The 26,626-nt window shown below is 43.1% G+C and overlaps 1 protein-coding gene across 6 annotated transcripts in view; it reads right to left on the reverse strand.

Moving 5' to 3' along the window:
- SPATS2L (spermatogenesis associated serine rich 2 like) overlaps window positions 1-26,626 on the reverse strand; it is a 191,534-nt gene that overhangs the window by 16,093 nt on the left and 148,815 nt on the right. For all 6 annotated transcript variants that reach the window (XM_070388528.1, XM_070388523.1, XM_070388536.1 and 3 more), the window contains 2 exons: window positions 25,339-25,474; window positions 670-728 (listed from right to left, as the gene is read on the reverse strand). In XM_070388528.1, coding sequence (XP_070244629.1) covers window positions 670-728; window positions 25,339-25,474 — 195 coding nt within the window. The remainder of the gene's footprint in view (window positions 1-669; window positions 729-25,338; window positions 25,475-26,626) is intronic.

The following is a 26,626-nucleotide window of genomic DNA, read 5'->3' on the forward strand; positions in this document are numbered from 1 at the left end:
GAAGTGCTTAAAAAAATAAGCTATATTAAATTTACAAATGTAATTCAAAATATTAAGGGGAATTGAAGTAACTTTCAAATAGAACAAATTTTTTAGGGGAACTGAATTTGGTAAACTTGAGTGAGTTGAAAGAACAAGTGAAAAGGATTATATAAGTAAAATAGCAATATTTGTAAACTATAAGGCTTAAAAACTTATATTTTAAAAATTTGATATTCAATATCATTTTAAACCCAGTTAATTATAAGTAGTCCTATTTAGGCACAAAAGTCTCTTGGACTTTAAATAAACCCAAGTGACACCTATTTTTTGCTGCATGCATATTCTGCCCTCTGCTCAGTGGGTGCTTCTGTTCCATCCTTTTGGCCCCCACTCAGAATCTGACTTAGATGGTAAAGAATCCGCCTGCAATGAAGGAGACCTGTGTTCAGTCCCTGGGCCAGGAAGACCCCCTGGAGATGGGAATGGCTACCCACTCCAGTATTCTTGCCTGCAGAAGTCCATGGACAGAGGAGCCTGGTGGGCTACAGTCCATGGGGTCACAAAGAGTCGGACATGACTAAGCGACTAACGCTTTCACTTTTATTCAGAATCTATATCACTGTCATCTGACCTATCGATTACTTCTGATTGGGAGGCTCCTTGTCGAACAACCATGTGTCTACTTACTGGCTTCTTCTTTAACTTTATCCATTTCTGCCATTAATGAAACTTCTTTGTCAATGATGCTGGGGGGAAAAAAAAAACAAAAGCAAAGAATGGTTAATCAAAGATAAACTTTTAATAGGCACAGGCAATAAAAGAAAAATTATTTTCATTAAACAAAATACAAGATTACCATAAATATTTCTATGTTACAATGCCAGCAGCAGGCTCTGCCTTTCCAAAAATGAGGCAACATGGTAGGGATGCTCCCAGTGTTACACAGTGACATCTGCTGATTAAATCATTGTCAGCAAATCTAAAAACACAAGCCTTTTCAGACTTTCGGAATTGCACTGCTTTGAATTTCAATTTGGGAGTATTTTTGCCCTATGAATTTTCAAAGTTCCAAAACAATATAATAAGTATCTAAAAAGCTGGCACTCAGGTTATCAAGGCCTGTAATTCTCAAATGTCGCTATGGTTCACTCTGCCAGAATCGGTCTGGGAGGGAGAGAGAGGGCCCAGTTCTGATGCAGAGGGTCCTAGGAAACATGGGTCTGGGTCAATCCATCCACATGTTCTATATTGAGTCCATGCTTTCTTGTTCACCCAAATAAGCATTTCAAGGTCAAATTAACCTTTTCCATTATATTTAATATACTTATTGGTTAGTCCTTTGAAAAGGTATGATCTGGAAAAGTAATAATTATCTGTCCAAAAGTTCCTCTCTCATCCTAACTCCTTGCTCCCCTTCCAGAATCAACACATCACAAATCACTTATATATCTTCTCACAGATTTTTATGTGTATATAAGTAGAGATGCCAGACTTTTAAAGTTTTCATCTCAACCATAAATATTTCAATATAGACAGCTCAAAGATAAAAACTTTGGGGGGATGTAACCACAGTATTACTACAATACCTAAAAACATTAACAATAATTTAATGTTATCAGATATATACTCAGTATTCAAAATTTCCTAATTGCTCCATAGTTTTTTATTTTTTAACTGTTTGAACCAGGATCTAAATGAGGCCTATTCATGACAATTGGTTGACTGTCCCCTATATCCATTGTAATCTATACATTTCCTCCTATTTCTCTTTATTTTTTTTCCTTTGAAATTTATTTGTTAAAAAAAAACCAGGCTACATGTCCTGTAGAGTTATTCAAGGTCTTAATTTTGCAGACTGCACGTCCATGGTATTATTTAACCCAATCTTTTCTATTTTCTATAAATTTGCTACAATATAGAAATTTGATTAAATTCAGATTTGTTTCTTATTTCAGGAGAAATTATTTTATGTTATATACTTCTGTCACAGGACTGGAAAAGGTCAGTTTTCATTCCAATCCCAAAGAAAGGCAATGCCAAAGAATGCTCAAACTACCACACAATTGCACTCATCTCACATGCTAGTAAAGTAATGCTCAAAATTCTCCAAGCCAGGCTTCAGCAATATGTGAACCGTGAACTTCTTGATGTTTAAACTGGTTTTAGAAAAGGCAGAGGAACCAGAGATCAAATTGCCAACATCTGCTGGATCATGGAAAAAGCAAGAGAGTTCCAGAAAAACATCTATTTCTGCTTTATTGACTATGCCAAAGCCTTTGACTGTGTGGATCACAATAAATTGTGGAAAATTCTGAAAGAGATGGGAATACCAGACTACCTGACCTGCCTCTTGAGAAATTTGTATGCAGGTCAGGAAGCAACAGTTCTGGACATGGAACAACAGACTGGTTCCAAATAGGAAAAGGAGTTTGTCAAGACTGTATATTGTCACCCTGCTTATTTAATTTATATGCAGAGCACATCATGAGAAACGCTGGACTGGAAGAAACACAAGCTGGAATCAAGATTGCTGGGAGAAATATCAATAACCTCAGATATGCAGATGACACCACCCTTATGGCAGAAAGTGAAGAGGAACTCAAAAGCCTCTTGATGAAAGTGAAAGTGGAGAATGAAAAAGTTGGCTTCAGATCAGATCAGATCAGATCAGTTGCTCAGTCGTGTCCGACTCTTTGCGACCCCATGAATCGCAGCACGCCAGGCCTCCCTGTCCATCACCAACTCCCGGAGTTCACTCAGACTCACGTCCATCGAGCCAGTGATGCCATCCAGCCATCTCATCCTCTGTCATCCCCTTCTCCTCCCGCCCCCAATCCCTCCCAGCATCAGAGTCTTTTCAATGAGTCAACTCTTTGCATGAGGTGGCCAAAGTACTGGAGTTTCAGCTTTAGCATCATTCCTTCCAAAGAAATCCCAGGGCTGATCTCCTTCAGAATGGACTGGTTGGATCTCCTTGCAGTCCAAGGGGCTCGCAAGAGTGTTCTTCAACACCACAGTTCAAAAGCATCAATTCTTCAGCACTCAGCCTTCTTCACAGCCCAACTCTCACATCCATACATGACCACAGGAAAAACCATAGCCTTGACTAGATGAACCTTTGTTGGCAAAGTAATGTCTCTGCTTTTGAATATGCTATCTAGGTTGGTCATAACTTTCCTTCCAAGGAGTAAGCGTCTTTTAATTTCATGGCTGCAGTCACCATCTGCAGTGATTTTGGCTCAACATTCAGAAAACGAAGATCATGGCATCCGGTCCCACCACTTCATGGGAAATAGATGGGGAAACAGTGGAAACAGTGTCAGACTTTATTTTTCTGGGCTCCAAAATCACTACAGATGGTGACCGCAGCCATGAAATTAAAAGAAGCTTACTCCTTGGAAGAAAAGTTATGACCAACCTAGATAGCATATTCAAAAGCAGAGACATTACTTTGCCAACAAAGGTTCGTCTAGTCAAGGCTATGGTTTTTCCTGTGGTCATGTATGGATGTGAGAGTTGGCCTGTGAAGAAGGCTGAGCGCCGAAGAATTGATGCTTTTGAACTGTGGTGTTGGAGAAGACTCTTGAGAGTCCCTTGGACTACAAGGAGATCCAATCAGTCCATTCTGAAGGAGATCAGCTCTGGGATTTCTTTAGAAGGAATGATGCTAAAGCTGAAACTCCAGTACTTTGGCCACCTCATGCGAAGAGTTGACTCATTGGAAAAGACTCTGATGCTGGGAGGGATTAGGGGCAGGAGGAGAAGGGGACGACAGAGGATGAGACAGCTGGATGGTATCACTGACTCGATGGACGTGAGTCTGGGTGAACTCCGGGAGTTGGTGATGGACAGAGAGGACTGGTGTGCTGCAATTCATGGGGTCGCAAAGAGTCGGACACAACTGAGCGACTGATCTGATCTCATATACTTCTGTCAGCAGACACACAACAGGACACACTTATAAATATTCCTCTTGAAAAAAAAATAAAACCTGAATGTGCTCAGATTTCTACATTTCAAAATAAATGTAAAGGAAATACAATGAACATCTCTAATGATTATTATATTAGTAGCTATTGGTGGTCATTGCCTAGATCAACAGGATTTGAAAAATGAGAATATTTGAATTCTGTCAATCTTTCATTTATTTACTGAAAACTTCCCTAAAGAGAAATTTCCTTTACCAACTATTTGGTTATCATGAAGTACAGTTTGCATAGATGAGTCAGGATAAATGCTTGGTTCTCCCCTTTTATTTATCAGTTTTCAAAACAATAGTTGGTTCCTGCAAAAGTAATCAATTAGATGATTTTTTTTTGCTGGTTTGTATAGTTTAATTATGAACCCATATTTAATGTACTTCAATACACTTATTACTTTATTATACTCAGATTGTTCCAACAGATGTACTTTTTGTTCTCCATCAGATGTACTTTTAAAATTTAAAGTGTGTTGAAAGTCTTTTCCCCTTAAGAGAAAATATTGTGTAGTATTTGTCAAGGTAGGAAGTGGTTCCTGGGATGTATCTATGTCTAAGAGTTTAGGGCTCCTCAACCAGTGATATAACCTAAGCACTTAGAGAGTAATGACTGTTTGCTGAAGAGCTTGGCTCTTTCCAACCAGGAAATCCTAATGGAAAGAGCTGACGTGAACAAGGAATGGCAAATTCTCCAGAACTGGGCTTGAAGCCTAAACCATCAAGCGCAGACACGTGGCTGAAGGTCACTGGCTATGACCATTTTGGTGGAATTAGCATATTAGAGGATTGTGCCTAATTTATTGACATTAAGTACATATGATGTCAGTGTGTTAACATAGGAAATACATGACGCAGAAAGATGGACGGCGAGAAGAAAGTCTTTATCCCATCCCTGTCCCAGTTTACTCAGTCCCCGTGCCTGGAGGTATCTATTTGCTACGAGTTTCTTGTGTTTCTTTTTGGAGATCATAAACCAGCATATGTTCATGAATTGTATGAAATGCTGGGTTAAGTCAATAGGCTTGTACTCCTGCAATTATCAGGTATATTTAGCTTTCCTGTAAAGTTCACAAATGCAGCTACATAGAGGTCAAGTGAATGCAGTGGGCAATTCTATGCTAGTTTAGGAAAACAAGGGTAATGGATAAGCTGGTAGGGAGCTTAGGTGAGAACCTAGAGATCTGGGGTCAGGAGCCCAAATGACAACAACACGCTAAGCTATTCTGCCTGAGAAAATGCTTTGAATTTTTACAGTCAATCTTGAAGGAAATCAACCCTGAACATTCACTGGAAGGACTGATGCTGAAGCTGAAGCTCCAATACTTTGGCCACCTGATGTGAAGAGCCAACTCATTGGAAAAGACCCTGATGCTGGTAAAGATTGAGGGCAGGAGGAGAAGGGGACGAAAGAGTATTAGATGGTTGGAGAGCACCACTGACTCCATGAACATGAGTTTGAGCAAACTCTGGGAGATAGTGAAAGACAGGGAAGCCTGGTGTGCTGAAGGCCACAGGTTTGCAAAGAGTTGGACACAACTTAACAACATAGAAAGGGAGATGAAAAGAGAGAGAGTCAGCCAGGACGGTGGGAGCTGTGTAAGGGTGAAGAGGCTGGGAGAAATGACTGGTAGTGAGGTGAGCAAAGGAGCTTCCAGAAGCAGGAGGACCACATGTGCTACTGTGAGGTGTCCACTGTGAGGTGTGTGAGGTAAGCCTTGCTTGGGGCATCCAGACCTTCACCACACTTGGTGTGAGTGGTCTGAGTGTGTGTGTATACACACACACACACACACATACCCCATAGACCCTCACACACACAGACTGAGGAAGTGGCTGAGTGTCAAGTCTGCATCAGTGCAGGGCTGAGGAGATGGGAAGAGGTCACAGCCTGAAGGCAGAGTGCAGGTGAGAATGTGGGGGGTCTGGCCCACGTCCCTGAACTAACACAAATCTCAGGGCTTTTGACTTTCTGCACACATGGAACTGGAGTCCAGGGGGCTGGGACTCTGCTGACTTATGGGCTGCAGGTCATGTGAGACTTGCTCTCTTCTCTTCATCAGCACTGTGAAGCCGGGTTGCCCAGTTGGGGTGGCTATACAGGATACGCCACAAAGAGCACGAGGAAACTCTAGTCTGTGGAGAGACTGACACATCATTCAGCCACTGGACAGATATTAGCTGAGGGTGGGGCTGGGGATACAGCTGTGGATTAAAAAAAACCAGATTCCTGCCATCCTTGTGGAGCCTACATTCTTTTGGGGGAGCTGAGAGGAAGAAGGTGAGAGGACCTGTTGAGCTTATGGGGGAAACAGTGAAACACAGATGGAGAGAGAAGAAAATGACAATGGTGAGAAGAGGAACTTAGGATTCCCCACCCTCCATCAACCACAAGGCTAAGATTAGAGTCTCCAAGTCCTGAGTTAATGCAAGGTACACGTGATACCAGATGGGGTGTCTTTAGATTTCAAGGGACGGGACAGGGCAGACTGCAGTCAGAAAGCCATGACAGCCTCCACAATCCCCATGGCCTCAGTCCCCAAACAGGACCATGGACCCTGTGGCTTGTCCATGTGCTGGGTGAGGAAGATGGTGTAGGAAGGGGCCTTTGCTAATTTCTTTATCAGCTATAAGATTATAGTTAATTTTTGTTGATTAAACTTGTTAACATAATTATGTGCTCAGAGAGTTTACAAGATGGACATTTGGGGTATAATCTGTATCCCTAGGTCTAACATGTATTAAACAAAGCTGGACATTCACACCACGGTTAGTTCAGGCCTCCTGGGCTAGCAACAGGAGGGATGAAGGCCACACACAATAAATTGTTAATCTGTTTAATGCCAACTGGAGGAACTGAACTGAACTGGAGGATGTGAAAAGCCTGTGAAGTTGGCATCAAACTATGCCTCCACTCCTCTGGGTATTTCAACAAAAAGACCGTCCTCAAGCATCTTAGCAATTCAAGCACTGCTATGTATGATTGCTTTCAAAACTCATGCATCAAGGCGAGCCAAGGGATCTCTGCTGCATCAGGACCCTGCTCAGAATATATGAGCCGGATGCAAAGCAGGATTAAGGTGCTGGCCCCAGGCAGTGCCCCAGGACCTCTCCTGTGAGAATCAGTAAGGTGAACCTGAGAATTCCACTGTATTCTTCTGTCCTTTCAAGGCAGCAGGTTTCTGGAAGGGAAGACTAAGGGAAGAGGATGTGGAAGTTGCAAAGGAGGATGGGACAGTGGAGGCTGGCCAGTCCTCTGGCAGGCTGTCAGACAGCAAGGAAACAGCATCATAGCATGCTGAGAGCCAGTTCAAAGGAAGGTCCAAGCGGAAAGGCTGTGTCTAACACCTTTATGGCTGCTCCCTGAGGCTTGCAGGATCTTAGGTCCTCGACCAAGGATCGAACCCATGCAGTGAGATCATAGAGTCCTAACCACTGGACCACCAGGGAAGTCCCCGAGCCTAACACCTTCTAAATACCCACAGTGCCTGGTGTCATGTCCAACTTTCTGAGCAATTTCATCAGTGCCATTCACAAGTCCCACGAAAATTTCTTAGAGACACAAGGACAGAGATACACACTGAAGGGGTGTCTGGTGGGAAACAACTCTGTGGGCTGGGCAAGGGCAGAGGGTGCTGGGCAAAATCCAGGAGGGAGTGTTAGGAGACAGGGAGGGTAGGAGGGAGGAATGGCACTGGAGAGTTGACGAGCCACAGAAAAATCAGTGTCACTGTCCCATCCCTGCTGCAGAAGCAGAAAGGTCAAGTGTGGGCTTTCAAGGTACCACTGTGTGTAGACAGACAGCAGCCTCCAGATGAGAGCTGTTTGTAACTTACACCCCGAGAGTGTGCCCTGTGCCCCGCACATTAGGGAGAGCACCAGTGCATCACTACAGTGAGTTCATTCAAGCGTCCTAACAGACACCCTGGGAAGTATGAGCTCCTCTCTCCCCTCACCACAGGGCTCTGGCACATGCCCTTCCTGTTGCTGGAAGACCTTTCCTCCCCAACCCTGCCTTTCTTCATCTCCTTCACTTGGTGGCATCTTTCAGGTCTCTGCTTAATCATCCATTCTTCAGAGAAACTCTGATGGAGTTTTAAAAAACTTCCATTCTTAGACTTTATGATCTTAGACTATTGTGAGCTGCTCGACAAAAACGGCTTGATAGTGATGAATGGAAGGGAAGACAGCATATTCATTTTTCTACAGCATAACAGTAATGAAACTCCTTAATTGGTATATTGTAGTGCTTGCATATAAATCCTGTTTATGCAAAAATTTATATAACTTTTGTCACTGATTGAATCTAATCATTTGAGACACAAGCTTATGAATAAAAGTACAATGATATTCACAAAACCTCACAGGGTTTGGCTCAGAATCAAAACATGTAGAGAATGATTCTGTTTGCAAATTGGGAGGGTAATAAATTATTGAAATTTGTACTTTCCCCACACTAATCATCTGCGATTCTAGATTTGGGGTATATTTGCTTTTCAAAGGTGACACTTGGAAGAAACACGGAAGTCTTTAATCAGCTTTCTGCTGACCACTGAAAGTTTTCTAAATAGCTGGATAAAGTCCTCAGGAAGGCACCAGACTGAAGACAGACACTATCAAACATGTTCTACATAAACTGAGCTCACAAAAAAACCCATGCTGACCTCACATGTTTCAGACGTGCCCTTTATCCTTCCAAAAACACATCTTCTCATTTTATCTAAACTGCCTAGATAGTAAAATTTTATCCTGTTGCCGTAAAAAAGCTTTTATTATTAAAGCAATAAGGTGTAAGGAGAGGAAGATTACCATGGCCCAGGCTTTAGGGTTTATTATACAGTTAATCACAGAGATAAAGTGTCATTTTATAAAAATGTTTCCACTGTCTTGATTCCTTTCTATAGAGGACTAATCATAACAATAATAAAAAGAATCAGAAAGGCACTTCCGCAGGAAGAGATTTATCACGTTCTTCTCTGTGAAAGACTTCTTTAAATGTGGAGGCAAAGACACAGAGAGACAAAACGGCTTCATTTGAGAGCTCGGAAGAGCCATGTAGAGTCGGGTGTGTTTCATGAATAAAGATGCCCTGATGGGGAGCAGCTACTGGACTATCACTGGGTGAGAAGCTGGAGAGCAGAAGCTACTGGCAGATACTGAGGAAGGGAAGGTAGGATTTCAAAGGGAGATGAACAAGATCTCCAACAGCAGCCAGAGTCAGATGTTAAAGAGTTAAAACTAGGCCATACTTCATCTTCCTGTGCTGGCCTCAGGGAGGCCGTAGTGAGAGAAACTGCCTGTGAGCATCTGATCCCAGACAATTCTGCTTCACGACCTTCTGGCGGATGAAGGGCTTCCATGTAGAGCTTTAACTCTTGGGATGCCAAGCAGAACCAAGTGGAAGAAAAAGAGCTTCAGGAAGCAGACACAGCCCGTGCTCGCCAGGAGGATGAGCACGAGGCAGAGCCTCTGGACCGCCGGTCCCTTGAGAGAGAAAAACATTGTGGAGACTGGACTTCCTGGTGATCCCGTGGTGAAGACTCCACCTGCCAAGGCAGGGTACACGCTTTGATCCCTGGTCTAGGAAAATGCCACATGCCGTGGGGCAATTGAGCTCTCGCGCCACAACTACTGAAGCCTGCGCTTCTAGAGCCTGAGCTCCGCTATAAGAGAAGCCGCCGCAACGAGAAGCCCACGCACCACAACTAGAGACTAGCCCCCACTCACTGCAACTAGAGAAAAGCCCTCGCAGCAACAAAGACCCAATGCAGCCAAAAATAAAAAAATAATTTTAAAAAGAAATGTGGAGATGGCTACGGAGGAAGGATTCTACTGAATGCTAAGGGGATAGCTATGACAAACCTAGACAGCATATTAAAAAGCAGAGACATCACTTTGCCAACAAAAGTTGGTATAGTCAAAGCTATGGTTTTTCCAGTAGTCATGTATGGATGTGAGAGTTGGACCATAAAGAGGGCTGTGCACTGAAGAATTGATGCTTTCGAACTGTGGTGTTGGAGAAGACCTTGAGAATCCCTTGGACTGCAAGGAGATCAAACCAATCTATCCTAAAGGATATCAACCCTGAATATTCATTGGAAGGACTGATGCTGAAGCTCTAATAATTTGGCCACCTGATGTGAAGAGCCAACTCATTGGAAAAGACTTTGATGCTGTGAAAGATCAAGGGCAGGAGGAGAACACGGCGACAGAGGATGAGATGGTTGGATGGCATCACAGACTCAATGGACATGAGTTTCAGCGAATTCTGGGAGATGGTGAAGGACAGGGAAGCCTGGTGTGCTGCAGTCCATGGGGTCTCAAAGAGACACAACTTAGCAACTAAACTTGTAACAACAACAACAAAAGGGGATGTTTCACCTCTCCTTGTTGTTGCTCAGTCACTCAGTCATGTCTTTTCCTGGCCTGTATCAAATAGCTTAAAGCATGTCAATGAGAAGCCATAAAGCCAGACTTCCTATATAAACAATTACCATTTATTTCACTAAAGAGAAAGGGTAATGTACAAATATCTCCCCTCATCTTGGGCTCTGCTCCTTACTGTGGCATCAGGAGTAAGAACTGTGACCATGGGAGGAAGGCTAGCTGAGTGCCTGGCAGCCTCGTAGTGCCTAGTGGCTGCTGTGTGGACCCTGAGTTGGGAGCAGGTGCTGATGGGAGAGACCACCGGTACTGCTCAGAGTTTAGGCATCAACATCCCTTGCCCTGGAATAAAGGATTGCGCCCACCAGGTGGAGGGCAGAAAACCTCCCTTTATCCACCTCGGGTGTACTATACTATTACCACGGAACCATCTCTAGTCCACTCCCCAATATATTGCCAAGAATTCTTGGGCCCAGGGCAAAACTAGTCAGGGGCTTCAGTTCACCCATTTCTCAACTATTTCTGCTGCCAACAAAGGTGTTCCTGGCCTGGTAGGCACACACACAGCAAGACTGCACGTGGTTCTCTATTCCTGGGGTCAAGAGAACAGGTGCCCACAAACGGTGCCCACGCTCTTGCATGGCTGCCAGTTCCGTGTTCCTCCTTTCTCCCTTCTGTTCCCTGAAGACTAGCAGAATATGCCACCCCAAAACACGGCACTTCGGTATATTGATTACTGTGAACACTATGGGCAGTGAAAAACAGCAAATGCAGCGAGACACGTTCTCAGATGTGCTTCAGGACAGATTGTTCAAAAGGAGCTCAGTTGTCATACACCCACCTCCTTTCCCAGGAGTTTTCACCAAACAGGGAGGATGCTGACATCACAGGAGAGACTAGAATTGACACCACAGTCAGACTTTGTCACAAGCTGTCATATACTTCCTGGGCTTCCCAGGTGGTGCCAGCTGAGTGTGCTGCAGTCCATGGGGTCGTAACGAGACACAACTTTGTCTTTTGGTAAAGAACCTGCCTGCCAATACTGGAGACATAAAGAGACATAGGTTCGATCCCTGGGTCTAGCAGATCCCCTGGAGGAGGGCATGACAACCCACTCCAGTATACTTGCCTGGAGAAATCTATGGACAGAGCAGCCTGGCAGGTTACAGTCCATAGGGTCACAAGGATGCAGATATGACTGAAGTGACTTAGCAGCAGCAGCAGCCCTTCCATTTGCTCTTCTAAGGACCAGTTCATCTTTCCTAAAAATCATGCACTCTCCCCTCAGAGATCTACATGCCTCTCCTCTTTCCCTTTTAAGATGGTATTTAATCCTGAATTCCAGGCCACTGTGGGGACTTCACTTTTCCCTAAGGGTCTCCCCTGTGTACATGAGATGTCCATGTTAATATATGTCTGTTTGTTTTTCTCTTGTTAATCTGTCTTATATAACAGGGTCTCAATCAAGAACACAGAAGGGTAGAGGGTAAATATTCTTCCTCCCCTGCATGTCCATCCTGGCCCCTTCCTTGCCCTGACTGTTCTCACCACTCACCAGTTTCCACAACACCCCTTCATTCACTTCCCACGTGATCAGTTCCTCCTGCGTTATCCCAGAAATGGCTCTCCTAACCAGCTCCACCTGCCAGTGTGCCACTACAGCTCATCATCAAGGAGCCGGCTATGCTCATTTATTTAGCTTTCTGTTGGGATTCCTGAGTCTTTTACCTTCTACTCTGTCCACGTTTGCACCTCAGTTTCACAACAACCCGCGTTCTTATAATTGGAATTTTTTTTTCTGAATGCAGCAGTGATTTGACAATTGATCTAAAGATTTCTTGAATTCCAACGTATTGTGCAATAAACATACAAAACCCAACATGCATGTCTACAGCCTGTCAGCTGGGGTTGGGATGCAACTCTTTGAACAGCTGCCTAGAAATCGTGACTCTCAGGGAAATAAAGTAGAACATCTCTGAGCACAAATCGGAGTTAACACGTACGGCAGAGCCACACTGCTCTGGCGGCCAGTGAACACGGCAGCTGGGCTCCATTTGCCAATCAGGTTGAGGCCATTTTTTTCCCTTTTTTTTTAAATCAGAGGTAACATAACCTGTTAATGTTAATACCTCTTAGTCTGCATATTTTATATTGGAATTAGATAATGATTTAAATTACAGTTGATGAATATTTCACCACACCATCTGAGATGCATAGACATGTGCAGATGAAGCATAATGACTAACTCTCACCACAAAATCCTGGAGTTCCTTACACACAATAGTTAATTGAAAAATGAACAAATATGGACAGGGATTCCTTTTTCTTCTTGGAATTTAAGAAATGACATCAGAGTTGCAAAATCCTGCAAATTCTACAAATCCCACATCATCACATGCTTAATTAAAAAGTATCTACATTCCTTATATACTTCTATTTAGAATTTTACATCTGATTTGACTTAATAATATAATTTCTTATCTTTGCTGACTACTTCTTAGTTTTGTTTCTTTACATGGTGATCAGCATTCAGGGAAAGTAACTTATCTGTATTTCAGCTTCTATAGGTATAAAAATGATATGACTTACTACCATCTCCTTTTTTAAAAAAATAAAAGAACAACAAAACTATATCTATGAAAAAGAAAGCAAACTTCTATCTGTGGTGTTGATTGTCTTACAGCACAAGGGTACCACTTAAGGAAGTAACATTCTTCATTTACTTTATTTTGTGCTAAGTCACTTCAGTCGTGTCTCACTCTTTTTGACCCCTGGACTGTAGCCCACCAGGCTCCTGTGTCCATGGGATTCTCCAGGCAAGAATGTTGGAGTGGGTTGCCATTTCCTCCTCCAGGGGAATCTTCCCAACCCAGTGATCAAACACGCGTCTCCTGTGTCTCCTGCACTGCTTAGGCAGGTTTTTTTTTTACCACTAGCGCCAACTACAGCTCTCATTAAAAACAAAAAACTGGGAAATGTAGAAAGGAAGATAAAACAAATTTCAAAATAAAATCTCTGTCTCATACCCAAAATACAGCCAACCACTCTGAATACTGTTGCATTCCCCTCCAATTTGGGGGGAAGAGGGCATCTAGGCAGAAGCCATCATAGTGATGAATCACAGTTAACACATACTCATGAACAGAAACTAGAAGAGATTGACAGGGCCAGAAAAAGTCACAGAAATGCTGGCCTACTTCTGACCCAAGGCAGTCAGGCCTAGCCTCCACTGCTCTGGCCTCCTGAGGGCTCCTGCATCTTTTGACTCTTTTGTGAAGAGGAGAGAATGTGTACTTCTTGGTTTGGGCCAAAAAGCTCTCACCAGCCAGCATCTCCAGGCTCATCTGTTGCCTCTCATCTTCAGGACCTGCCCCAGCCAATGGCTTCCCAAATAGGGGCATAAAGAAAATAGTAAACTGCATGTACATACATTTTTAATTTTTTTTTTAAGCTGAGCTATGTGGCATGCAGGATCTTAATTCCCCAACCAGAGATCAAACCTGTGCCCCCTGCATTGGAAGTGCAGAGTCTTAACCACTAGACCACCAGGGAAGTCCCAGTGTTTACTTTTCATTCCAAAAAGTAGACTTTCCCAATCTTCAGTATACAGATTAACCATAGCACACATAAATTATTTATAAATAAATTTTTTGGTTTGAGAGGGATGTGCTCACAATTCACTTCGATGGAGTGAGACCCAGGGCACACACTCCTCTCAAATCATGTTGTGGTCTCTCTTATTTTCTGGTTCCTTGTGTTATTTCTTCTGCATGGAATCCTTTTTCCCTCCCAGGATGACAAATTCCTAGTCTTCCTTCAAAGACCAGCTCAAATGTCACCTCTGTGGTCGACCCTTCCTTAACCAGGCGGTATTGATTTCTCCTCCTCCAGGCCCAGCTCCATTGCAGTACTTGCCTTTGTGCAGTTTCTATATTCACCCACTAGCCCTGGGGTTCTACTGTATCGGGTGGATGAATGAAGAGAAGGGAAGGGAAGGTAGAGAGAAGGCATGGCAAGACAGGAAAGGGAAAGGAGGCCTGATGTGACAACTGTGGCCATTCGGAATCAGAGGTTCCTTTGCCTTACATCTCTCTTTACCAGGGAGCAGACAGTAAAAAGCTGTGATGAAATATCCATATCTTACAGCTGAAATCCAGTGTATGCTCAGTAAACATAAAGGTGGAATGGATTCACTTCCTCCTAATGTCTTGGTAGAGAGGAAAAGACATTTACTAAATGCTTACCTGAAAGAGAAGAGAACCAGTCTAGACTGAACCTCTATCATGGACCAGGCATGAAATTTTCTAGAATAATCTGCAGAGTGCATATCTTGTACATGAATCTTCATAAAACTCCAGAAAGAGACAGTAGCCCTGTTTTGCATCTGAGTAGAAGTTAGGAAACTCAACCATATTCGGTACTAGCATATGTGGAGAGGAGATTTAAATCCTATCCCGTGGAAATCCACACCTCATGCCTCCTAATTAAGTTGTTAATAAACCCAGGAAGATGTCACTTTTGTTCCAATATGGCCTATTAAGTACCAAAGGTAACAGTCACTGGAGCAATAATGTAACATACATGTAAGGAAATCTACTGTATTAGCTTCAGGTACAGCTTTTATATGATTTGTTGCTGTGCTAGACAATTAAGTGTCCCAAATTACTCCTTGGTCTCATTTGACTCTACACTCTCACTCTGTACTGGTCTAATAAATACAAATAAACTCCAAGATGTACTCTGAGACTGTGTCTAGGATATTCCACTTTTCAAACAATAATGTATTTTATATTTATCCTAATATATAGGAACAAATTTGTCTTATTTTCTCAGTGAAAATGGATTATATTTTAAATTTTTAAAAACACACACATACAAATGATACACATTCTCTTGGGATTGTATAGTTAGAACACTTTGCTTAATTCCTTTTTATATTTCCGTTCTATGATAAAAACTTAACGATTCCTATTCGGGAGCATGTTCTGAAGCTGATTTGACGGGCAGCCTTCATTTGCTGAAAAGATTCAGAAATCTTTTCAGATTTCAAGCTGAAATCAGAACCAACTTCTTATCCTCTAGCTCTTCTTCTGGGTTTATTATTCTGCAAGAAGGCTGCAGTGAAAGAAAGCTGACTTCCAGCTCTAAGTGTGCCGCTGACAGGACGTATGGAGGTAATCACACGTGGAGCTCACAAAGGCTATTAATACAAGGTGCTATTTATGCTGGTTTCCCGGGGACCGTATCCAAACTGAAAAGGCCAGTTCTGTACTTTTTGTATTTATCAGCCTGCTCTTCCCTCATGTCGACTGATTCACTCGGTCCTTGCAGTGGCCCTGGGGAAACATCTAACGCAGAGAAAAACCTTGGGGAGGAAAGAAAAGAGGAAAAGAGAAGCTTTCGCTTCCCAAGAGTGAGCTACCCCTATTTAGAATGACACATATTCACGAACAAGGCAAGATTTGAAATGCGCTGTGCCACGGGGACTTGCCATAGACACAAAGTCACAGGAACCTTGAGTTCCTCCATGGTATAAGGTATTTACCCTTTTCACAATTTCAGAAATGGATCCTGGAACTGATTTCTGTTTATTGGACTGGCGCCAAGTGAGGAAAAGGAGTCATTTTGGGCAGTTAGTCAGCTAGGCCAGTGACAGAAAAGCATACATACGGCTCTCTTGAGGCATAAATATATTTATTAGCTTCTTCTACTACTGTCTCGATATCCTTTGCAGGTGTATGCTCATCTCCATAATGTGCGTTCTTTTAATATGCTGGCATAATCTCCAATACTGAGTGTGGGGAGAAGGAATGGATTTGTCTAATTTCCACAGGATAACACAAGTCACTAGCAGGTAGGCACTTGGAAAAAACATCTGATGAGAAGGAAGGAGATTAGTCAGAAAGTCTTGTTTGGATAGGCTTTGCTCAATGAAAAGATTGTATTCCCTTGCAGGGCAGAAGGATGTAGAGACTTTGTATTAAACTTCTTGGAAAAAACATAAAATATGTAAACTCTTGGTTTTATCTGCATCATGTGTATAGGCTAAGGAGTTGGCAAAATCTAGCAATTATTTAACACGTTGTTGATATTTTAACAGGAAACCAAAGGCCTGTTAAAGTCCTCACGTGACAATACTAAGTGACTACAAAGGTTCCTAACGTCAGCCCTCTCTCCTATTGGTAATCCTGTGATGAACATCCTCTGTTGAAGGGCTCAGAGAAAAGCATCACTTTATTACCGACCAACACCCTGCCCTAGACACTCGATGCACTCAGAATGCTTCCTATTTCAGTCACACTGTTTTACAATGGAGTCTCAACTCATTACCCACACTGACATCCACATCCTCCACGTGACTGAACTCAAAAGCCAGATTTGCTTGCTGTCATAGCATCTATTCTGAGGCGCAGATCTGATTCTGGGACCTGTTTCACCTAATATATATTTCCCCTGTACTTTCCTATCAAAGTAGACAGAGTGCCTTAATTTCAATATTCTCCTAATTAAAAGAGGGTAATTCTCTTATAATTAAGAGAGGGTCAACAAATACTTGCCCAACCACTACAGCACGGTAAGATTGCAAAAAGACCTTCTGTTGTCATTCAGTTTAAATAGCACAAGGGCAGGCCCACCTGAGGATGTCACTGGCACCAGAGTACTTGGATATATACCAACTTCTGTGTAGCCAGAAACACCAAGCAATACTGCTGCCTGGCTAAAGCCAGAGGAAAATAATACCTCCCCAGACAGACACTTAATGGAACAATTCCCTACTGTATATATCTTTACATGCCTCAGATCTTCATCTGAATCCGGGTCCCTGAATCAATAACTGCGTTATTTGGTTTTATTGCAAAATGAGAAAGAAAAAAAAAAAGACTCAGCAGAGACAGCATGGTGAATGAAAGTGACTGTCTATCACCAGCTACAACTTTCAGTTCTTAATTTTTCCATTTTCTCCTAAGGATTGACTTGAATTCTATAATGAAAAATAGACAAAGAAGCAAAGTCCTCAGTTTTCTACACTTCAATGTAATTGTTTCTGCTGGTCTTATGGAAACAAAAATGTAATTTGACCTTTAAAATGTGTAGCAAGAAGGTTTATGTTTCAGGAAGTATGGGAGAAATGCCTTCCTACTGCACTGCTGTGAAAAGAGAAGACACTATGGCTGCATTGGGGGGTATGTGAATGATTTGGGCATGGAAAGGAAATCTCCCTTCTCTCGTCTGCAGTGGTGGATTAGGAGGGCTGCTGGAGGAGGGGCAGACAGCTACTGGGTAGTGGGGTGGGGGCAAGTTGCAAAGGGAGGAATCTCCACCCTTCACTCAAGGAGCTGCAGCAGACCATGCAGAAGGACTGGTGCAATCTTCGTCTCCCTTTCCTCTCACTCAGGCTTTCTCAGCCTATTGACGTCTTGGACTAGATCGTTCTTTGGAGGGGGTGGGGTGGGGAAGGCTGTCCTGTGCATACTAGGATAAGTATTAATAGTGGCATCCTGATGTCTGCCTACTAGAGGCCAGTAACACTACCTCTCTGCAGCTGTGACAATTTAGAAATATTTCCAGACATGCCAACTGTCTCCCTGGGGGAAGGCAAATTCATCTGGTTGGGAACACTGCTCCAGCCCCAGACATATCACCCTCCTTTGCGGGACTCTCAATCCGTGGTTTTCAACCACAGATGCACAAGAGAATCACCAAGGGATCTTTAAAAACAAAAACCTTATTTCTGGGTTCACTTATGCCCAGTGAAATCAGCATCTCTGGGCCTGGTACCAAAGCAGAGGATGACCACGGAGCTCTAGAGTTTGTAATTATAGTGCATACACATATACTTTGGTACTGAGAGAAGTAAATATTAATTCTCAGGCATCATCTTTCAGTCAATGCTAAGTTATTCACAAAGATAACAAATAAAAAACCTAAAGGGCACAGAAATCTCGGCTTTTAGCACTGTATGGAGAGCCGGATATTAGAAAAGGCAGCTAAAAGTTTGGGGAGTTCGAGCAGGGAGAGGGGAGGAAACAACCAAAGAATAAGAATCCTGTTATGTGATAAATCTGCAAAAGTGAAGACAAATGGTCTCATTTGGACTCAAGCTGAAGTAGTTCTAAGGCTGCCTGCTCCAAGAATTTGATGTTATTCAGGCACCCAAGAAGCAGCAAAGTGGGAATATGGGACAGACTGCTGCCTGGCTTGCTCTGAAATGCAACAGCCCCACTGACAATTTCTTCTTCGGGAGGCATTCTCAAGTTCATATCCCAGAAAAAGACACAACATTTAAAATGTCACAGTAGTGATATCTGGTCTGTGCATGGGGCCACCCTGCTGACCACCCTGGTGGTCTGTGTGTGGTTCTGCTTGGCTACCCACAGGGCTTTAGCAGCAGATAAAGAGCCCTCCTTCAGAGGGGGATTTGAGAGATGCACAAGATATACTTATCTCGAAGTGGCTTTCTCTTTAGCTGGCAATTCTCACATTTAGAGTCATTCTTTTGGCTGGAGGAGAGCTTGAACAGACTCTGTTAGCTGGTTAACATGCAAATCTGTCACTCTGGAGGGGGCGATGGGGTTGGGGGGAGGATCACATGGTCATCAAAATGATGAGATTACCAGTGACACAAAATGAGTTTCAGTCATTAAAAGGAAGAAAAGAAAAAGGAGACAGAGAGCCCATTACAAGGTCCTCCGGTGTAGTAGGGGCTTCCTGGGTGGCTCAGCAGTAAAGAATACACCTGCCAATGCAGGGGACCCAGGAGATAGAGGTTCAATCCCTGGGTTGGGAAGATGATCTGGAGGGAGGAAATGGCAACCTGCTTCAGCAAAATTCCATGGACAGAGGAGCCTGGTTGGCTACATTCAGGGAGGTGGGGTGTCACACAGTTGGGTCACACAGAGTTGTTCACGACTGAGCAACTGAACACGCAGGCATAATGTAGTGACTGGGGTCGCTGTGAGGAGCCCCCGGCCTGTAGGGGACAGTAGGAGGCTCACCTGCCCTTGCAGGGAGGGAGTGAACTCCAAGATGGAGGGAAAGCCGACAAAGAAAGGGAAGGTGGGCGAGGGCTTATGGTTGGGGGAGCTGGGAAACTTCTGACCTACTTCCAATTTCCTGGCACTGTTTCAAGAGAAAATAAACACAGGTCCAGGAACATGTCTGGCCACTTTATATAGGAGGCATGCTTTGACTGATTTCCCTTTCCTTTTTGAAAGCAAAGCGGCCTAAACATATTATCCCCTCCAGCCCCCGTTCTCTGCAACCTGGTTACCCAGCACATACCCTAACCCTCTGGCTCCTTAACCATCTTCCGTTTTCTTTAGGAATGCTTTTAATTAGATGTTAAACTGATAATAGCACCTAACAATTTTTTTACAGCTCTATTTTGGAATCCTTTCTCCCCCACATATGGCAAAACTATCAAGTATTACTCTCCTTCCTCAATGTTTTTTGAATTTAATGTTTTATTGCTCATTTAAAGCCGTCAACATCAACTTGGCCATGCACACAGAGATTTGTGAGAAGTTAGACTAGTCTGCACACAAAGCAATTAAACCTGGCAGCTATGATTCGAAAGATGAATATTTTCCAGTTGTGGTAGGGGGCCAATCATATAGGAAAGAAACCAGCTGCTTCATGTTAGTTCCTGATGTGACTTTTCACACAGACGCTCATGTTGCAGAATTTATTTTCTGTGAAGACATATTGAGAGGGTATTGTGTCATCTTTGTTCCCCCTCTTAAATCCCTAATTCTTTCTGGAAAAATGAGAAGGAGCCATGTAATGATCGTTTAGCCCTGTGCAACTGTGTCCTGGTTAAGTGCCAACTCTGATATTATAAGTTAGCTACTTAATGGCTTTCTTCAGTAACATATTGAGCAAAACATTCTTCACAGCCAGATTGGGAAGGACAAGGATTTCCTTCATTTCGCTCAGACACCCTTCACTCAGTACTGAGCATGTGCAAACCACGGCTTTCTCCCAACCTCACACAATTCATTCCGGTGAATTCCAGCCTGGGGAGGAATTTAGTTACTCGGGATTCACCTCCTGAAGCTGGTGCTTTGGTAGCAAAGTGAATATGAAGGGTGGTTTTTCTTTTTTTAACTGTCTATTTATTTCTAAACTACACACAGCGCCTATTGAGAGCTTAGGTGAGAGAACAGGGTGGCCCCGAGGAAGCGCAGGAGAAGCTGCAGAGGGATGTACTCCACACCCCTGTTGCTTGTGCACCACGAGTCAACATCTGCCTCAAAACCGGCACTCCTGGAAATCTCCAGAGGGCTCCACATCCTCCAAATCTGGACACACTCTATGTGTGTCACAACCCTGAGGTTTCCATCGTACTAAATGAATAGGGCTGCATTCAAAATTCTCTCTACTGCCTAGAGTTCGTGATTTCAGCACCACTAGGGAAGTTTCATTTTTTAAGCTTTTAAGCTGCTTTCTTCTATTTTGTGACCCACTATTTTTTCAAGAGCACCACAATCCTTAAGATCCAGCCTTTGCTCCTCAGAAAATGAGAGGCTTAATTCAAGCACATCGCCCTGTTGCCTGGGCAGCATACTTATTTTGAATAGAGGTCAAGTTTTTCCCTTTGGCATAAATGCATGTTTGTGGTTGTTAAAAAATACTTTAGTTTTACGTTCAAGTTAACATTTGTGTAATTATTTGGGGATTGTTTTGCTGAAGGGTTAGGTCAGAAAACAAGGGGTGGTGTTTTCCCCTTTCGCAGCAATACCATACAGGAAGTAGTTGGTCTAAATGTTCTCTTGTTCAGTTTGGAGGGAAAATGTCCTTTTGTCAAGGAGGTGACTTTTAAACAGCCGTATTGCTTTGGCAGAGCTCATTCAGAAGCCATCCTTCCCATCAGTATAAAACACGATGTGAATTACAAGCAAAGATACTCATCTTCCCTGGGTTCTGACTTTCCTGGCCCCACACTTCCCGCTCTTGAGGAGTAAAGCACTCAAAGAATCGGTTATAAATCTCAAGACGTCTCATGAGCCATGCGATGTTCATTTTACTAAGGAAATAAAAAAAGGACTCAGAGCAGCTGGAGGAGAGAGGTAATTTGAGGTCATTGCTACACTCTGTCGATTAGTGTGTGAGTCACTCAGAGGGAAGGTGTCACACGTGGGCCTCAGAGGAAGACTGTATTCTAAAATGCCGCACAAAGGAGAAGACAGAGTCATCTTCTGTGAGCAGCCTCCAGACAGAGGCTGGCAAACCACAACCCCCCCTGAGCCAGATTTGGCCCCTGCCTCTGCAGGCTCTCCAGCTGCTTCCACACCCCAACAGCAGCCCTGAGTAGGAGCACACAGACCTTACAGCCTGTAAAGCTTAAGGTTTTTAACCTGCCGGCACTTTACAGGTGACGTGTGCTGACTCTGGCTCCAGAGAACAGGTCTGGATGTTGCGTGTTCTTTTATTTATTTCTTTTTGGCTGTGCTGGGTCTTGGCTGCTGCACACGGGTTTTCTCTAGTTACAGAGAGCCGGGGCTGCTCTCCAGTTGTGGTGTCCAGGCTTCTCACTGTGGTGGCTTCTCCTGTTGTGGAACAATGGCTCTAAGGTGCTTGGGCTCAGTAACTATGGCACTCTGGCCTTGTTGCTCTCCTGCATGTGGGATCTTCCTGGACCAGGGATTGAACCCATGTCCCCTGCATTGGCAGGTGGATTCTTAACTGCTGGAACACCAAGGAAGCCCCTGAGCATGCTTTTACATATTAGGGTAACTTGGAAAAGGTCAGTTTTCATTCCAACCCCAAAGAAAGGCAATGCCAAAGAATGCTCAAACTACCGCACAATTGCACTCATCTTACAGGCCAGTAAAGTAATGCTCAAAATTCTCCAAGCTAAGTTTCAGCAAGACGTGAACTGTGAACTTCCAGATGTTCAAGCTAGTTTTAGAAAAGGCAGAGGAACCAGAGATCAAATTGCCAACATCTGCTGGATCATGGAAAAAGCAAGAGAGTTCCAGAAAAACACCTATTTCTGCTTTATTGACTATGCCAAAGCCTTTGACTGTGTGGATCACAATAAACTGGAAAATTCTTCAAGAGATGGGAATACCAGACCACCTGACCTGCCTCTTGAGGAACCTATATGCAGGTCAGGAAGCAATAGTTAGAACTGGACATGGAAAAACAGACTGGTTCCAAATAGGAAAAGGAGTACGTCAAGGCTGTATATGGTCACCCTGCTTATTTAACTTATATGCAGAGTACATCATGAGAAACACTGGGCTGGAAGAAGCACAAGCTGGAATCAAGATTGCTGGGAGAAATATCAATAACCTCAGATATGCAGATGACACCACCCTTATGGCAGAAAGTGAAGAAAAACTAAAGAGCCTCTTGATGAAAGTGAAAGAGGAGAGAGAAAAAGTTGGCTTAAAGCTCAACATTCAGAAAACGAAGATCATGGCATCCAGTTCCATCACTTCATGGCAAATAGATGGGGCAACAGTGGAAACAGTGTCAGACTTTATTTTTTTGGGCTCCAAAATCACTGCAGATGTTGACTGCAGCCATGAAATTAAAAGAGGCTTACTCCTTGGAAGAAAAGTTATGACCAACCTAGATAGCATATTGAAAAGCAGAGACATTACTTTGCCACCAAAGGTCCGCCTAGTCAAGGCTATGGTTTTTCCTGTGGTCACGTATGGATGTGAGAGTTGGACTGTGAAGAAGGCTGAGCGCCGAAGAATTGATGCTTTTGAACTGTGGTGTTGGAGAAGACTCCCGAGAGTCCCTTGGACTGCAAGGAGATCCAACCAGTCCATCCTAAAGGAGATCAGCCCTGGGTGTTCTTTGGAAGGAATGATACTAAAGCTGAAACTCCAGTACTTTGGCCACCTCATGCAAAGAGTTGACTCATTGGAAAAGACTCTGATGCTGGGAGGGATTGGGGGCAGGAGGAGAAGGGGACGACAGAGGATGAGATGGCTAGATGGTATCACTGACTTGATGGATATGAGTCTGAGTGAACTCCGGGAGTTGGTGATAGACAGGGAGGTCTGGCATGCTGCGATTCATGGGGTCGCAAAGAGTCGGACACGACTGAGAGACTGAACTGAACTGAACTGACTGAAGGATAAATTAAGGAGGAGAAGGGGACAACAGAAGATGAGATGGTTGGATGGCATCACCGACTCAATGGACATGGTTCTAGGTGGACTCCAGGAGTTGGTGATGGACAGGGAGGCCTGGCGTGCTGTGGTTCATGGGGTTGCAAAGAGTTGGACATGACTGAGTGACTGAACTGAACTGAACTGAAGGATAAATTGGAAAAGTCATGTAACTATAAAATTTAAAAATCAGTAATAATAATACTTTTTATTTGTATAGCATCTTTACCTTCTCCAAGTACTTTCAAACATATTCTTGGAGTTTGCTTTGAACAATTAGTGAGGTTATAATCTGATCAAACAGAGAAGTGTTCCACTGGGTGGAGGGTAAATGATTCCTCACTGAATGATAACTGAAGGAGATGGTTTGTTTTCAAGTCCCTGGTGACTGATGCACCCCTGGAATCTCACATTCTAAGTAGCAGATGCTTTAAAGTTTGAGACTTTTACATTAGGTTACTGATTGACATAATCCTTAGTTTTACACTATGCTACAGTCAGCAAAAAAGCACATCAGTGTCAAAGAAAGGACTTAAGAATGGGAAGAATATGCAGAAAGTGTGATCAAACTCTGGAATCATGAGAAGCCAATATGGGGATCATGTTATTTGAGCCTGGACATTGTGGACTTGTGTTTTCTTTGTTCTAATTTTCCTCTTTAACACCATGATTTTTCTCCAGGGATCCAGGGTTCTTCACCTCTCAGTTCATGGAGTTCAGGTGGGGTTTTCCCCCCACCCTGCAAATGTCCCACCGCTAACTCTCTGGGCAGGCACATGACTCTGGCCTGGCTAGTGGGAAGACTGTCCCTGTAGCTACAGGGACTGGTTTATAGACAGATCTATGTCCCAACCCAGCCAATGGGAATTAGCCCTTTTGGACTTTTTTGTCAGAACTACTGGAAACGAAGTCTTCTCTCAGATCACAGGGCTAAAGATTGTGAAAGCTTGGAGCTGCCAGCGTGTCATCTTTGCTGCGACATGGAGACACTGTACCTAAGAGTGAAGTGAAGAGTAAGCAGAACCAGGAGACTGTGGGGGACACTGGTCAAGGAAAGGAGGCAGAGAGAGAGAGAGAGAGGAATCTGAATCCTGCTAACATACTGGGCTTAGAACCAAATTTGCCTAAAGGAATTTCCTGGGATTTTCATGTGCATCAGTAATAAATCCTCTTTTCTCTTTAACTACTGTGATTTGAGGTTCTGTCACTTGAAACTGAAAGTGTCCTGATGGATACACTGAGAACATTTTTCTACTGATATTAACTTAATCTTTTTTACTAACAGATATTTCACTCTGACTGTGGACATGAGCAAAAGTATAAGGCTGAAAGAAATGTCTTCCATCAAAATCCATTGCAGAGCAGGGCAGGGGCAGGACCAAAACCACACTGGCATACCATTTCTTAATTCCAGTCTTCAGGATACCAAGAATGGGGGTCTATCGCTAAGTTTACATAAGCTGTTTCTGAATTTTGTTAAGGGAGCTTTTCTTATTTTATGATGATATCACGCTGGAAAATATTCTTTCTGAGTAAGCATTCATGATGTTAACCTTCCAGAGATTTGTCAAAAATATAGTTTTTGAAGTTTTGTCCTTTACTGAGGTTGTGTTCTACATCATTCATATACTTTTGACCCAACTTCAAACTCCAGCGAATAAGTCTATCAGGTTTCCCTTTATTTCAAATTTTCTCTTCTTTTCTATTCCCAAGATATGCATCTGTCAGCAGGGTTTAAGAAAATTCGCCAAAGTGTTGTTCTGTGATGTTTATGTATTAAATAAACAACATTTTCCATCTGATGCTTTTACCTATAGGAACAGCTCAAGTGCCATAAATTGATAGTTTCTAAGTGAAATTACTCACCAGTTGTGTAATTCAGCAAAGGCAGCTTTGATCTTCTTCACGGAGCTATCTACTTCTTCCTTGATCATGACACGGTATCTAGTCAGAGACACAGTACAGCGTTGCAAATCCTTCACCGATTTCTCAATATTTGGGCCTGAAATTAATGTCAAGAAAGAACATGTTAAAGTGAACACTTTATTTTTTTTATTTCTGAGCTAAACAACAATGACAAAGGCAACTATATCCCCTTCCAATAAAAAGGGATCTTCTTTTGTTTTTCAATGAAAAAAAAAGTTCCATTAAGAGGATGTTTATAATCCCAATTTTTTAAAATCCAGAGTGGGTGGTTTGTGTGGTCCCTGAGAAGCTGTGATCTCACCAGTGGGCTCTCTGGCTGGGCCATTTTGGGCACATGTGTCTCCTTTACCCTTTGCAAAGAGGCTCAGATCATTATGTTCTATTACAAACTGGGGATTCTTAGAATCTGATACGTCTAAAGACCATTTGTGCTGCTGGCTCTCTCTATAAACACCATTCTGTGTGGTTTAAAGCCAGCAGGGCTTTTGGAAGAGGAAAATGACATAGAGGTTGGGAGAGGTACAAATGAACTCGAGAGAGGACAGAGCATCCGTGCCAGGTACCCTGGCTCTGGCCCCATCAGTCCTGAGCCAGGCCTGTAATTATACCAGCAGTACTTAAAGCAGCTCTGTGGGTGCCAATCTTGCCTGATTTCCTGAAACTGTCACCAGGGTTTACAGATAGTGCAGAGCAAATAGGCAAATTGTACTTATCCCAACAAGGGCATGGTTTCTTAGAAAAAAGAAATCTCTCTCAAGAAAAGTGAGAAGGTATAATCAAACCCAAGCCAAGGAAATCAGATACAACTGAGGCCTGAATGAGAATATTATTTAAATCCTCTGGTAATCAGAAAGGAAGTGATTTAGCCCCTTTCATGTTTAATACTAGTTATGCATAAAGTATCAATATATCAAAGTTCAAAATGTAATCAAAATACAGTGTGTCCAATATAAAACCCTCTTTCAGTGTCTTTTGTCTGAAAGTTCTAACACAGAACTGAATTTACATGAGGAACATCATATCAGAAGACATGGTTGGCCTCTAAACTCATCTTCAGTCAATGCAAATTCATAACCTGTATATCAGGGAAACATTCAACATTTACATGGCTAAAGAGGCTCCTGCATTAACATTTGCTTTATAGGATGTTAGGGTACCAAGTGTTTGAGGTGCAAATTTATCCATGCCTAGAAAGAGAAGAATGGCCACAGAGAGGCAGACAAAGGGG

The sequence above is a fragment of the Bos mutus genome, chromosome 2 (assembly GCF_027580195.1).
Source record: "Bos mutus isolate GX-2022 chromosome 2, NWIPB_WYAK_1.1, whole genome shotgun sequence".
Lineage (NCBI taxonomy): Eukaryota > Metazoa > Chordata > Mammalia > Artiodactyla > Bovidae > Bos > Bos mutus.